This window comes from Echinococcus granulosus (genome assembly GCF_000524195.1).
Source record: "Echinococcus granulosus chromosome Unknown EG_S00087, whole genome shotgun sequence".
Classification (NCBI taxonomy): domain Eukaryota; kingdom Metazoa; phylum Platyhelminthes; class Cestoda; order Cyclophyllidea; family Taeniidae; genus Echinococcus; species Echinococcus granulosus.
Genome location: NW_020170467.1, coordinates 280,138 through 296,605, shown reverse-complemented (window position 1 = coordinate 296,605; position 16,468 = coordinate 280,138). Strand labels below are relative to the sequence as shown.

The 16,468-nt window shown below is 38.2% G+C and overlaps 1 protein-coding gene across 1 annotated transcript in view; it reads left to right on the top strand. All coding sequences in view use genetic code 11, as the record gives it.

Moving 5' to 3' along the window:
• Positions 1-979: 979 nt before the first annotated feature.
• Positions 980-16,468, top strand: part of EGR_07810 (EGF, latrophilin and seven transmembrane domain-containing protein) — a gene marked incomplete at both ends in the record, with an annotated part of 54,002 nt that continues 38,513 nt past the window's right edge. The window contains 5 exons of the mRNA XM_024497059.1: positions 980-1,040; positions 1,330-1,436; positions 1,474-1,586; positions 1,617-1,794; positions 10,982-11,101. Coding sequence (XP_024348547.1) covers positions 980-1,040; positions 1,330-1,436; positions 1,474-1,586; positions 1,617-1,794; positions 10,982-11,101 — 579 coding nt within the window. The remainder of the gene's footprint in view (positions 1,041-1,329; positions 1,437-1,473; positions 1,587-1,616; positions 1,795-10,981; positions 11,102-16,468) is intronic.

Genomic DNA, 16,468 nt, shown 5'->3' with positions numbered 1-16,468 from the left:
GCAGATAATTTTTTCTCTTGTTCAGTGGTACAGGACCCACGGTGCTAATATCTAACCTTTTCTCCGGGAAGCCTGCAGGAGGAGATTAGAGGGAGGAGTGCTATTGCAGAAATAGGGCAGGTCTGGGGTAAGCGAAGGCAATAAATTTCTAATGATTGACATGTCTAGCGTCTTACGCTCAGCCAAGTAGCCCACCTGCTTATGTAACTCTTGGCGAAACGTTTATACCAATGGGCATGGAACCACTAGGGGCTTAGAGGACCTGGCGTTTTAATCATTCTTGCCATATCTGTCTAGCCGTCTTGCTGGACGAGGTCACCACAGCTGTGGGGTTAAAAAGTAGTTTAGGCATTTTAAAATCACTTTGAAAACGGGAGATAGATCAATTCTTTGTGCATGGCAACTTCTAGGATAGTGATTATTATTTATTTCTATCGAAACAACAGTTAAAGCATTAATTATAAAGCATTTTTGTCTGCTTTGTTAGCAATAAAACAGGATCAAGGACTTGGAGAAGTAGAGAACATATTCGGGAGAAGAATGTGTATTACTAGTGCATATTGTTATACATTTCTTAGAGATTAATCGAATGATATGTAATTGTTTCTTTTGTTGGGGTGCACTGTTATCTTGGAAACATAGGCGAGTTGGAGATATGATTCGCTATTTCACTGTAGTGTACACCTCTGCTCTCTTGATTTTTAAGCTAAATGCTAGTTGCAAGTATTAGCAGCAAAGTGATAAAAAGCAAGTGCTCTTGCAAGGAATTTGTGTAGTCATGCTGCAAACTTAGGTCTATTTCACAACATAAATTGTTTTTACCTTACGGCAGTGCGAAATGCAGCAATAATTCAAGAATTGTTGGTCTTCACTTTTCAGATATTCTGATTTTTAAGGTCGCTTCTTTTGTTTTAACCCTTCTCTTTATCAGCCGCATTTCAAATCGTGTATTTGACCTCGGGATGTCGAAGCATTCGTGATGGTCATCGCTAAGTCCGTTGTAGTACACATTGTATTTATTGTTTGTATCAACTTTGTAGGTAAGTTGTTCTTGTGAATCGCAGCTCTATTCCTTCTTTTGCTGTTTTCATTGCCTGTCTGCATCTGTTTTGCAAAATTTGGATATTCCTCTCTTTCCCCTAAATTTTTTCTTCGAAAAGATTGTGAACACAAACTGACGTTTTGTGTTTTGTTCGTTGCTTTTTTCTGAACGTGCTACTTTTGATGCCAAAATTAAGCTTCTGCAATGAGGCGAAATACTTCTGAAATTTGGTGCTATATTTGTGCATAAAACTAAATCAATTAAAAAATTGTTTTTTTGCCCTTTAGCATTTGCTGTTCAAGATATAGATCGAATATCTGGAAATTTTTTTCGTAAGACCTACCGTCGTTGGAACAATCGTCCACTGGAATTACACTGCCCCTTCAGCAATCCAGTATGTTATCTCCTCTAATATCTACCACCTTTTATAGTCGCACCAACTCTGGTACTCTTCCGATGCCGTCTATAAAGCCGCTTTTGGTTGTCTAGACGGTGCTGATCTCAGCCTCTTTCTTCCTGTCTTTCCCGATGTGGATAATATTACGTAAGCCCTGCTTCACTAATTAGTTTTTAGATTCATCGGTCTGAACACCTCTCATCAAGCTCTCTGCACTTTTCGACTAACCGGAGAGTTGGTTGAAGGTGATGCTCTTCTCTTATCATCCAGAAGTAATGACAATGGCCGATTTGAAGTGAAGATTTTTGCTAGGCCTGGAGCATCTCTCACCTTTAATACAACAATCTGCAAAACGGTACGAGTTAAATATTTTCTTCTCGATATTTTTCTGCTGCTAGGGCGTAGTTCGAAATGGATCGTGTAGCAGTTGGGATGCATTGGGTACTAGTTTTAGTGGAGAACAGGTGAACAGAAGACATTTGGACCACTTTGGAGTAAGGTATACGGTTCAGGCGCGAGATGGAGACAGACATCAGTAAGTATACCTACTTTATCCTTTGTAAACATCGTCTCGTTATGTCTGTTGTCTAGTCACAGCCTAGGCTTCTATAAAACTATTACTGGATTCTAGCAGATTTTTGCATTTTCTCAGCATTCCAAACAACACTCGATTCCCGTTTTACAAGGAGACTTAACCTTTTAACCTAGTAATTTGTTCTTTCAATGGGATTTAACACAAACTCAGTTGCTAAATAGCAAACATGTTTGCTCTCTAGTCCCCTTTAAGCGCAGCAGGCGGAGTCTCATATCCAATTTTCGTTAAAATTAATAAAAATCTTAGTGTCATATTACAAAAGATGAAATTTGACTGATTAATTCATAAACTTTTCGAGATATTAAGATAATATACCTTTTATTAACATAAGAGTTTCAGCTAATCTTGTGCAAAGAGAACAATCAATCAACTTGTCAAAATAGTGGTAAAATTTTGTTAAACTGAAGCACACATTTTTTTCATTAAAGACAATAAAATAAAACATTGGGAGCTAAATTTACTCTTTAGCTCTTGACTCATCGCTATACCTCGCATGTTTCTCTAAATTTATACTTCTGCTGGAATCGGCCATAATATTTGGAGGAGGGTAGGTTAGGACCCAGGAAACCTCTTGGGTCCAACAATGATCAAAAGTAAAAAAACTAATGTGTCCGCTTCTCCGTAAGGACGGATTGGACCCCGTATGCACTTTTATTTAACTTAGTTCCTGACATATTTCTTATGTCAAATAAAGGCTACTTAATTAAAAAGGGCAAATCAGCCCTACATTTCAAGTCCGCCTTTCTTAAAAATACAAAGGTTTTAAAATAAAGTTACGACCTTCTATTTAATTTTGTTGTTGATATCTGCCCAATGAAATAGGTCATGGTGTAATTTCAGTAGAAGCGATGTTAATTTGAGTGATCCCTTATTAGGTTTGACCAGTGGAAAGCGGTTTGTACTTTTAATTTCCTCCTTAAGCGTTGCGCCGTTTACCTATGATCCTATCGGCCAGATTTATTGACAAGTCACTTTTTATTCCTTTAAAAAAGTTGTAGCATATTTTGTCAGCAATAGGCTGATTTATATCAATGTTCCGAGTGCAGTTGTGAACAATGACCAACTCTTTTTTGAGCAATACCTTCAAATCATCTAGTTTATTCTTCGTAGAAAAACTAAATAGGTGCATATAAATCATCTTATTCTATATTACTGATATCACTTTATATCAGTGGTACATAGCAAATAGTTACACAGCACAAACGGTGGAGGGTTGTCGAACTAATTAATATTTAATGAATAGTTTTTTTGCGAAGTATTCATCTAATACCCCCAAACTAGGTAAAAAGAAGAAAAACCTGTTTTATTTGCTCACCTGCAATCTGTCAATTGCAAAATTTGTGCATCTTCAAAATTACTTGGTAAAACATGCCTATCAATTAATCGACATATGTCTATGGTTCATTTGCTTGTCAAACAAAATCAATTAATTTCTTTTCCTGTAAGAAAGAACAAAATTTCAATTGTTTATTTAATGGAGTGCCCAAATTACAACCAGTGACTGCCAATTTTATTTGTTCAATAATTTTTGAAAAGACCTTTTAAATACTGATATTTAAAAAAGGGCAGAGAAGCGAAAGGCCTGGTTTTTTTGAGAAATTAATAAACGACAAGCATCACTTACATGACAAGTGCTTCTTTTTACTAGTTTTCTGCCAAATAAATAACTTCAACTCGTATATCTTAAGCAAATAGGAGGTGCTGCATGTTCCTGATGCTTTCTATCTGAATATCCATTGACGTCGTCCGATCAGTTGTGGATATTTTGGGTGTCATTTTGGAACGATTTACCTCAGAAACCGTAGGGTAACAGATATTTTGGCAACGACTTAAAAGAACACTACTTAATTTTTTTAAAAAATGCAAAGAATAAATAAGCTTTGCATTTATTATTTGTAAAGAAGGCTAAAAATAGGCCATGTATCAGAAAATGGAGAAAAATGTTGGCATGATTTTTGATAGAGCTTGTTGTAATGGCCTGCTGGAACTTGAAGGGATCTGTCAAAAGTGTGTGATTGTTTACATACACATGCATTATAAAGCACAGACATGAGTCAGTCAATCATTAGTATGGCAGCTCTGCCATGCTCTCGGCTACTTTTCCTCCTTTTCTGTTTCAAGAAATCCTCACGTCAGTTGAACCTAATGGAGGTGCTTCGTATTTGTCTGCTTCTTCTCAACGGCGGTTATACCCGTTGCGGAGGTGCACAAGCTTCTCGTAGCATTTGTTGTACAATAGATGGTGACACCGGAAAGTGCTTCAGCCTTGTTTGATTTTGGTGGTGTATTTCTGGGGAAGATACACAATTTTTGAAAATGGGGAATTAAAAGTTCCCGCTAACACACACCTATGCTTGCTTCATGTTTGGTCGGCCACACGACACTGTTTCATATGAATGCCTTGCTGACGTTAAAACATTTAAGAGGAAAACTCGGATACGTACATGAGAGCACTCAGAAATTGGTAGCGAGAGTAAATCAGCCGGAGAAAAGTCTAAAATCACACAAGACAGCGCAAGACCCCACTCCACAGAATCCAGTCACGTAAGGACTCCATTGCCTACCTCCACGAGGTGATTACCACCTTTTCTTGATCTTCGATAAATCGCTTATAAAATTAATAGTTGGGGGGTGGAGGTAAGATACAAACGCAGAGGACTAGGCTCCCTGCTTCAGTGAGTAAAGTATCTTGAGGATGAGGACTGATTGTTAGAAATCATTGCGTCAGTTTATTTACTTTGAATAAAATCATATGGTTGAAGCGAGTCACTACTGTCACAGCTCCCAGCGTGTTTGTTACCAAAGCCTCAGAGGACAAATAACTATCAGATCTCAGGTCTTTTACTGTTCTAATATGCCAACTGATATCATTCATTTATTTGATTGAATCAACTGCTGCTTAATGCGAAGAAATTGCGATTGCGTTTAGACCAAAAATAACTGAATTGTACTTGTTATTTCAAAATTAATCCATCCGTTCACGAAGAGCAACCGAATGCAAAACTTTGCCATGCATAGGTAAATAAGATGTGTCACATGCATGTAAATCGGCGGGTCACATATATGTGACACAGACAAGGTGAACATTAAAATCCACCGAGTTTTAACGAATCAAGGCAAATTTACTCTATTGTTTCTATGCAAACAAAAATAAATAACTTGTGGCCACCAACTTAGTCCACGTGATAAAAATTTTCCTCATTTTGAAGTGTTTTACCGGAGTAGTGTTTCAGAATTCTTGAGCATTTTAGAAAGGTAAAGAGTTTATTCTAAACTTTGGGTCTCTTGATAATAAATTCTGGTTACTACTTGAGCAATTGCATTATTTTTGTGGATATCAACGAAACCGCTGCAGCATTAAGTAAAATAAATTTCTTCCCATCTCGATTTATAAAATGGTTATTCGTTTCTCAACAGACAAACGCCCCAAGTGATCCGAGGAATAACAATCAAGCGCCAAATTTAATTGTCATGAACGTGCCAAATGAATATTTGAACAGGGAGTTTGCTTTAAAAATTTAAAAATGGATAATTTGTAAACGCCTTCTTCGGCTGGCACTTTTCCAAAAACTGATAATTTTCGAATACTAAATGACAAGAAGACTCCCTGAAGTAAAGCCAACACTTGTGTTCCATTTCAAAACAGCCAAACTTATTAAGGCAAATGGCTGGACAGGGCACCTTTCTACCCGCTTTGAAGGTACCCCCTCAGAATGCCCTAGGTGTTGGAAAAAAGACATGAAGCACATTTCAATAATTTGGGGTGAAAAATTAAGTGGAAATTTTTTTCCAAATTTGCATGATCAGTTGATCAATTCATCAATCAGTCAGTCAATCTACCAGTCGATTTCTTCTCTCACCAATGCGATGAACTGGAGTTTAAGGGAGACTTTAAAATGAATTTTTGTATATATTTTGTACAGGTGTATGGGCAGCATTGATGGAAGAACGCACTCCTTCATTGTTCGGGTAAAAGGTAAGCCATCTTGTAAAATATGTGTCAGGCTTGCAGTATAGGAGACATTTATCATCTCACCTTCAGACATGGAAGAATTGTTTTCGAGCACACGAAGTAAAAACGAATCTGTTCTCCAATTATCTTTTAAAATTCTTAAAAAATGCCCATAAAGTAAGGAGGTTTTGTAAGAAATTAGTCATAATTTTTTTGCCCTATTAAGCTCCTAACGACAGTGGTAGCAATAACTTCTTTCCCCTTTTACGACCGAAAAATACTGCATTCTGGCCCACCTTTTGTCCTCGTTTAAGATCAAATAAGCGACGAGGAGAGTGGAATGGTGGTGTGCTTACAGAGGCGCGTGCTGCTATGAAAAGTAAACTGAAAGATTGGCCTTCCATCCATTAGACTTGCTGCTCGATTGGGAGAATGTCAACAAGGCTCACCTGCTAGTTTTTAGGGGAAAGACAATTTCTTTCCACAGAATGTGACAAAAATCAAAACTTGAGTGGATGCAGACTCTTGGTGGGATATTTCAGAGGTTTTAACGGGGAAAACCATGAAACCTTTCAGTTGTCCACTCCTCTGTCTAATTGCCGTTCTCAACAGATTTTTCGGATTTTTTCACATATCTGTTGACGGCTCCATCAACGATACTTCGAGGACAGCAATTCTCTAATGGCCCAAATCGCAAGAGCTAGGTGTCCGAATATGCTTGCCTTGTGGATTGTGCAAGAATAAGCAGAGTTTTTAAAGCAGTATGATAACTACCCCAATCTAGATTCTACGTATGATATCTACAAAAGCTGTACTTTCAGAACCGCCTGGATCGGCAAGTAGAGTGTCAAGCATCTAATCATCCTGGCTATCAAAACGTAGGTGTATAGGGAATTAGACAGGAGGGCAGAAAATAGGGCGAAAAAAGAACATATTCTTAGAGGATAGGACTACTTCCTAGACAAAAACAAGGCGAGAATAAAACAAATGATGAACAGGCACGGAAAGGAACTCCAGACAGGAGTGATATTGCAAGTCTTATTTCATTCCCCACTCTTCCCTTCTTCCACTCTTACGCTGAATTAGGGGAGAGGGAAGAGGATGTAGATGAATTTCTGATGTGGATAAGAAAAGATTGTGCTTAAGGTGTACCTTTTTTGTCCACATTTGTGGAGATTCAAACGAAGTTCATGATTACATTAAACAACGCTCTAACAATTGATGTAATGGAATTTGCTTTTGGTGACCAAAACGATTGGTGCAGTTTTCCGTATAGCTGTCTCAACAACTTCTCGTAGCCTTGAGGAGTGTATGAAGGTATATGTATTTGGTCGGGGGATGAATCGTCTGTTCGTGATGATAAAGAAATAACTTGAGATTAACGTGTCAGAAACTAGCTGTAATGTCAAATAGGAGTGATAATATGATTGGTTCAAAGACCATCAAGTTGTTCTTTACGCCCATCGCGTCTTGCCATAAAAACGTATCGTGAATTGTAGATTGTTTGTTGATTGACTTGTGATACTCAGCGACTTTTGTATCGCATCGTTAAGCAAGCAAATATTTCATAGGTTGGTTACTTCCAAATAATCCCTTCAGTGTCCATTTCGTGCTTCACTCCCAGGAGACCATGCCCTGTGTGTGTGCGTGTGTGTGGTGGACTGCAGATGGATTAGCTTATTTTGAGTTCCTACTGGAACTCCTGGGTGGGGCTGAGACCTACTTACTCGACTCAACACAAAGGTGTTCAAAGTAGACTTGACTGTTGGGCCATAACATTGAGGCGGAAACGAAGGTGGGTAGGAATGGGGCTCTTCTTCCGCAGACATAAAAGTTTCATCAAAGTAAAGCTTGTTGAAATTCTTGCCCTCTTTGATAGAAATTACAGATTCTACTGGTAACTAGTCTCTTCCTCCTCCCCTACCCCTGCCCTTCCAAAAAATAGCATATTTCAGGGACTTATACGCAGTTATTTACTTTCTTTTTCAAAAAGAACAATGGAACCTAATTCGACTACCTTGCCTTTGAGTTAGATGCTTGATTTCTTAAAAGCTCCTGCTATAGTATTTTGGATTCATGAATAAATTTATGATTTAGAATCCGTTTTTGAAGCTATTTTTAAGACTGGGTTTTTATAGATGACAGCACTTATTTATTGGTATATCACATCAATTTTACGGAAGTGTCACCTTTTCTAAATGTATGTTTGCTAAAAATCGAATACCTCGCATTCGTCCGTCAGTTCCTCATACGAGGCACATTTCGAGGTGTTCGGACCACTTGGATAGCTTTACTTAAAGGTGCAAAAATCGGACATGAAAACTACCTTAAAGAGATTCATTAAAATATGGCTTTTTGGAGGAATAATTATGCAGCAATGGTGTTTACATGGAACGTCTAAAAAGCCTGTGAAAAAATTTAGATTCACCGAAAATTGCATAACTCTTTGATAGGGCAGTCGACCTTTCAAATGTGTAAACCTTATGCAAACCGTCTAGGAAAGTATAAAGATTTTTTTAATTGGCCCAATAACATACCTAAATGAGTGTAGGGCTGTCATTTGTCTGAGCATTATGGGAAAACGCAACTCTCCAAGTCAGCTTACCTACAACCTCATTAAATATCATGCTTTTAAAGAAGCAATTCTGGAGTTCCCTCTTCTCTGTTCGTGGCAATGATTGTACCCATCTGGACTGTTGAGGCGCACTGCATCCCTCATACCCACCCCGTCCCCCATTGGAAGTGCGTCCGCATTAGTGAGCACATATGTCAAGTGAGACAAATACATTGCTCCTCGCACACACACACACACACACACACACACACACACACACAAACGCCCATTCCGCCTTGCCTGGCGAAGGAATGAGGGCGGTTCCCTCCTCCGTGATGTTATTTACTCACGAGGTCTACCTGAGAGTGACAACTTCGAGGACAGACAAGACCTTACAGCGTAAATGTGAAATCCCGAAATAATTTGAGTGTCCGTCATATTTCATAGGGCCTAAAAGTATCCTCACATTCTCTCAAATCTTAATGGTTTGTGTCGAGATCATATTGGTAATACGCTGTATAAAACTTTATTAATTTCGCAGATCTTTAAGAACCAATTAACTGCGTTTCCATTAAATCGCCTCACCATAAGTAGGCCCTTTTAGTTTACTTATGAAAAAAGCTTTTCTACCTACCTATCTTGCGATTGGCTAGTGTTACAGTGAATGTCCCTCATTGACCTCATTGATTAAATCAATATAAACTTGTCAACAGGAGTTAAAATTGAGAAATTGTTGGACTCATTTCAATGGTCTCCGTTGGCCAAACTTTAAAGATCACTTAAATTCAAACTGTCGGAGTATCGTCAAGCAATTGTTCCCATCTTTGGTATGGGAAAAGTTCCTATTTTTTCGGAGAATTTTGGATCATTTAGTAGAAGTTCCCTTTGATAAATGGCCCCAATTTAGCAATGAGTGTTGCTCATTTAAATTAATTCTCCTAATAAGTGATAAGTTAAAGCAATTGTTATATCTGATAGTCCCTTATACGCTTTCCTGTCTAAGGGATGGTGGGATTTGGCGATTTGTTGAAATGCATAAAAGGGAAACTTTTTAGAACAGATTAAAATGGACCGAAAAGGCTCACACACATTTGAAACCATTCTTTCTTTTCCCATGGATGTCATGAGCTATTGTGACTCGGATACGAAAAAATTTTAATCGAATCGGTGGGAATAATCTCGGTTTCTCACTTCCAATCATTTTACACTTCAAAACTTTTGTTGGAGTTGTTGGATCCACCCTGTTTAAGGTTCAAAAGAGTGATAATTTTAACATATTCATTTAAGGAGAGGAAGTACAATACATTTATTATCGATAACTGGAGTCTTTGTTACTCTTCACTTCTGGCAAGGGTTAAATTGAGTCAACTACTTATGATGGGTAATCAAATAATGCAATGCCATGGATGTGTTCTTAAGCAGTAATTACCCTACACCCCTGATTGCGTATCGATTTTGAGAGATCAGCTTGTCATTACTGGCGAGAAAATCAATAGATTTTGGTTTGATTAACACATTTGAAGTTTATTGATTGGCCGGACAAGTAAACAAGCACTGTTTTCACAAGCTCTATAAATCATCTCAATTTACCTGGGCTCTAATAGTCTCACATAGTAGGCAAGTTAAACACTTAGGTGTCGTGTCGTTTGTCAACTCTTCTGGAGCCTGTTCATTCCTCCTCAAAAGTAATTCGATCAGGTCAGAAGTGTGCAGGATTTTTGATAGGTAATTACTTCATGCGTCATGGCATCAGCTTTTCCTGGTCGCCTCCATTCAAATCAGTGATATATACAGAATTATGCCATAACACTACTACCCCTAATCATTTTCCGCTTTCTGGTGCCCTTTTGTATCCCATGTGATGGAACCTCAAATAATTGATACACATTTGATATCCTCTTGATTCCTTCGAATTTTTCCGTCACTTTTGGTAGAAAATCACTCTTCAAATCAATCATTGATGTTTGCAAGACCTTCTCGGTCATCAAGGTCTTGATTTTAAAAATCCAGAACTGTCTGTGATTAGAAATAGCTTTTATGTCAATTTATTTCGTCAGATTTTTTTTGGGTTCTATTTATTCTTGACGATCGAGACATCAAAACAGCCTATATGAATGGGTTTGCGATCAGAAATAGTATTTTCAAGAGTTTTCTTTTCCAATAGCCAATTGCGTTTAAGTTTTATGTATCTCCTGTGATAACAATTCAACGTGCCCATTTTTTTAAAAAAAGCAAGTATTTATTGAACCCTGTCTGTTCTTATTCAAACAGCAGACGAAAAAGTTGTCTAAAATCAAGTGCCTTTCAGAATTCCGCTTGTGTAAATAGAGGGCGTATCAGTAGATCTGTTTCCATGTAAACACGATTAGACACACTGTTTGAGCGGCCGATCAACTGCCAAAAAAGTGGAGTTACAAACGTTATTTTGCCCCTTCCTTTAGCCGATTTGGACGAATGTGAGGCAGCAGCTGCGGAGTCAATTCAACTGTGCCGTGGAGAGTGTCAAAACCTCTTTCCCAGCTATAGATGCCCAAATGACAGCTACTCAATCCCTTGTAGTGGTGGGTCTCTTTTGAATATTTGAAATGTGCTTCAAATAAATGTGGGACTTTAGCATCGAACCGAGACTCCTTGAGTTATATGCCTTGTGCCATGAAGTGGATACATCCATCTGTTAAACACAATCCTCCTTTGCATTTATTTGCTTAGTCCACCATCTTTCCACCGGTGCCTGATTTACAGCTTCATCTCATGCCTGAACCATTTTTTGACAACCCATTATACTTCGTCGTCCATAATGAAGGATCAATCACCGAAGTGCTCGGTTAGACAACTGAGTTCCTTCACTTGATCTAGCGCAATTCAGGAAAGCCTGCCCATTCTTCCCGAAGGTGGAATGCTGTCTCAATCCAAAATCTGCGCTGACATTTCGAGTTCGCTAATTCTCAGGAATAATTGCGTTTAAGAGTTCTACATGAGGAGTAGTTATTAGTCTTTTGGTTATGCCTTAGTCAATTAGGCATCCAGGATCAAACGTTCTACATGCTGAATTGAATCATTACGACTTGGTGACTCAAATCATAACTGACAGAGTCGTCTTTGACAGTCTTCTTTCTCACCTCGACCCCATTTAAATACCTTACCGCTAGGCTCCACTACGTTTCATCACTCATCACCCACCACCTCAACTTACTGTGGTTGAAGTCTCCTTTGAACAGCTAAGTAAATGACTGACTTACAATCAACTACCTGCCATTCTACTCAGTTGACACGAAAGTCCTTTCGCCACCGCATGGTACGGTGTTTCATGAAAGGGATCCGAATGACTACTGCCAACTCTTTTAATTAAGAGTGTCTGGTGAATTCGCTGACTGTCACAGCGTCGCGTAATTTAAACGCGTCCCGACTTAGTTTGAACTCCCTTTTTAAATCACCTACTAGACAGGTAAGCTCCATTGCGAGGATTATGAAGTTCTTTCTGAAAATTTTAACTTCTACCCTAAATTTCTGATTTTGAACGCATCCTTTTTTTCTGAATTCTGACAAATGAAATGCAATGTAAGCTGTGTTGGGGGAATTGATGATGAATGTCGACCTAGCAGGGGGAGACGTAGAAGGAATTATCCATGGCTTATTGAAGGGGAGAAAAGCTTTTCACCACGACTTCAGTTAAACATTAGTTTTAAAATGCGTGTGCCTATTTCATGTGGACGAACTCAATAAAAGTTTGTTTTACTTCATATATACCCTTAGCAATTAATCAAACTCTAACCGACACATAAATGGACGAATAGTCTTTTTAAATGGTGTGCAAGACTTTAAATTGAGAGCTTAAACGTATGAAGTTCGTGGTGGTGCTTTAATACATTCATTTTTTAGATCGGAAGGGGATGTAAGCCTACCTCCAATTTTATTATTTTAAAGACATGATTGATCAGTTTTGCTTCATCGCCTTGTACTTTCGTAGACAGTCATTTGATGTAATTTAGTGATTGGTTTTTCTGAAATTTGAGATAGGTATTTGCAGGTGAGACCTGTAAAAAGTGAAATGGGTTCAGATTTTTAACTAAATCAAGGGACTTCTAAAAGGACGTCTGTTAGGCTTCTGTGATGTTGCGGCGATGATGCAGCAGTTAAGGGCGTGGATTTCTATTCAAAAGATCACTCATTTCTGAATACACTAATCAGACTAGACTAAAATATTCATTCATCCACCCACCCCGTATCCATTTACCCACACACTCATCTATCTATCCCGTAACCATCCATTTATCCATCCATCCCGTACCCATCCATCCAGTATCGATTCACCCAACCCGTACAAACCCATTCATCTATACTTCTGTCCGTCCATACATCCATTTAAAAATGTTTCATATTCAAAAGTTAATAGTTTGAGATAGATGTACCCCTGGCTTCTTCTTATCACAGCTATTCTCAACTCGAGTATATCTGTCTCCAGACGTGTGGCTCACTTCTGATCGAGGTTGTTAAAATTGTTGAGTAGAAAGAAGCTTCTCATATTCTTAATAAAATCCTATACCTAACAAGGTTGTAATTGCCTCTGTCATTTCCATGATAAAATTCAACACGTAGACAACAAAATGCACTTCTGAGCAGTGGCTTTGATGTAAAATCACAGTGTCAATCGTCCGATCATGCTTGTTGCAGTAGCAAATTTCCCAGGAACCTTTTTTATAACCTTACCTTATTACGCATTTAACAGAAGCTGCATAATTTTGCCCACTTTTTTCTCAAATAAAAAGCGCCTTTCTCTTTAACCATTTCAGATTTCAAAACTGAGGGATGGATTTGCCTGCCAGAGGAGAGGGTAAGAAATGAAAAGTGATTTTACCATTCCTGCCTACAAAAAGTGCACTCAAATCTTTAAGGGAATTGGTGAAGATTTATCAAAAATTTATCAAATTTGGCACAGAGAATATGCATATATCTATAAAAGCGGTAGCAAAAAGTCGCTCTAAAAATTTATAAAATTTAATACAGAAATAGGGAGTAATTTAATCCTGGATTCGTCTTTGAGGATCTAATAAGACGTTGTTTGCTTGTGAGCAGATTGGCTATTGGAGGATAACCATGAATGAGACGTTATTACGGTGAAGTGGCAACCGAAGAGCCAAAGTGGTTAAGTACATTATGCATTATTTTAAAATCCATCTTTTTTTCAAAGTTCTTGCACCGTTGTTGTTGTCATGCTACCTATAATCAGCCGTGATTGAGAGTACGAGGTAAAGTTTTACTTGGGACCTGTAATCCTCTTCAACTGTACCGGTTATAGGGTATTCGTTTACACTCGTAGAGATTTTATTTAGGTGTGCTTATTCTCAGAATAAAAGTGAGTTTTCACTCTTCCAAGGTAGCTTTTCGAGTCCTTATAACCAAATCGCTCCATAACTGACCTTTAGGCAGAAGTCAAATGTGGAGTAGTTGTCAAAAGTTGACATGTCTCCAATCCACCTTCTTGCTACACCATTTATAACTTCAGAGATTTAGAGCAGGCTCTTTTTTCCTTTTGGTGTGTAGCTGTGGGATTTAACCACCAATATTAGAGGTATTGTAAAGGCTCCTTTAAATCATCCTCAACACCTTAATAAAGCATGTCAGTACAAAAGAAGGCTGAAAGCTCTGCTGACAAGAACGCAACAAGCCACGTAGGGTTAAAAGTCCAACAAAGTTAGCTGCACTCTTTAAGTCATTCAGCAACCGCTACAACGCTTAAAAACTACACCTCAACACATTACGTCCTCTTTTTCAGCAACTCAAAGTAGCTAAATAATAAATGTACTGTTCTTTGGTTCTGAATGTACACTTTCATTAAGGGCAAGTGATTATCAAATTTATAAAAATTGTTTACTACCACAACTTTGCAATGCTTTCAGCATTGCTGAAATGAATAATAAAGTGATTTGCGCATCCTCCTGCTGTTTTTAACAAATAACTTCAAATGGTAGTGGGAAATCATCAAATCAAATCCAAGCTAGAACTCGCATACTTAGCGGTGCGTGTGTTTGCGGGCCTCTGTGTGTGTGTGTGTGTGTGTGTGTGTGTGTGTGTGTGTGTGTGTGTGTGTATGTGTGTGTGTGTGTGTGTGGTTCTTGGCTTTCACTGATTGTTGCGTAAGAAAAAAGGAGAAAATGATTAAGTCTAGTAAATGATTGAAAACCCACTCCAGAATTGAAGTAGCTCCTAAGAAGACCTTTGGAGGACCGAGTATCCACATTTATTGTCGAATTTTTAAAAGAAATGCAAGAGCTGTAAAATAATCATGTTTCATATTTCCTTATTTTATTTAATTGATTGGTTATGGCAACAATATATTTGAAGATAAAGGTGAAGCCTAGACGATGATTTGCTGTTGGCAATTCCAATACACGCATTTGTGATGTTTTTATTACCAGCCTCAGTGCATGAATATTGTCAGGAAGTTGGGACTAAGAGGTGGACAAAACTCCATAATTGGGAGCCCTCGTAGCATAGGTCAGTTTCTTGGACCGTCTTTCGGCTTTGCCTCTTCGTTTTCACTGCTTGTAATATTAAAGCACTTTAACCGCCTATCAGGGTTATTCTTACCTTTTTACAACATGAGAAGTTATTAACTTTTATCAATCCCATTATTGCAAGTGCTTCTTCTACGGACGACGGTGAGCCATTAAAATGTGCACTTTCGTCATTGCGCTGGACCTACAATCGGGGTCAGTGTAATGCATCAAAACCGGATCTAAGTCCAAACCAGAACCCACAATATAAAAACATTCGCCTCCAATGATTAACACATTCGATGGCAAGTGGTGGCACATATGTACACTATTTGTATTTTTCTTTCCTAATCCTGGCGTTGCAGATATGTAACATGTTTATTTTGGTATTTTAAGGTAGCTGATTGGATTATATAGCATGCCATACACAGACTGGTTGAATATAACAGCAATTCGACAGGTACAGGATGTCCTCGGTTTGAAGTACAGGGCAAATGTATTCTACTTTTTGAGTAGTATTGCCCTAAACAGATGTCAATTGTAGTGACAAATTTTTCGAGGAGATTCTGACAAGCGTTAAAGCTTCCTGATAATTGCAACTATTATTACTAAAATTTTTCTTATTAGCTAGAAAGAAGAGCAAAATTTGATTGCCACGTTAGGTTGGAAATCACATTTTGAATTATTTTTCGCCTTTATGTCAAATTAATCTGAGCTAAAATTTACTGCATTTCCACGACCCTTCTCAAGGATTGACCTCATCCAATTGAAGGGCAAATTAAATAATTTTGTACACTTAGGTCCCCATGCCTTTTCTTCTGATCCGATGTGTTCGTTTACAGTGCACTTTTTTCTCCCCGTTGAAAAATCCCTCTCTGAACAGAGGAAAAGGGGAACGAGAATGACTAATCCAACCGGGATGAATTAAATCACTTTTTCTCATGTGTGCATGTTTTTTAATTTAATTTTTAGATTTACTGAATAAATTTGTAGGAATTTAACAAATTAGTACATACCGATGTCAACGAGTTCTAGTGCAGTGTAGTTGAAAGCGCATCAGCAATGCTTCAAGCGTACTGGTGCCTCCAAGGCGTTGAAACCGAAACATCTGGCAGCCTGAGGCCCAGTTCCGACCTCGACAAGAATACAAACTGCTAAGCTGGTTTTTACGGAAAAAAGTGAAACCAGTTCATGGGCTTCATTTCCTAATGAGTAATACGAGGTGAAGGTTGTCATTTCGTGTCGAGTTAAATACCACGTAATTTTAATCTGAAAAAAAAACATTTAGTCGTCTGCACAGTTTTTGTAAAAAATAGACATTTCAAATTTGTTAATTTCTCCCTTCCTATTCCTTCCTTTCTCTCTCTCCCCTCCCTCTCCTGCAAAAAAGGGTGGATCCAAATCAAGATGGTTGAAATTACCTACACTATAATT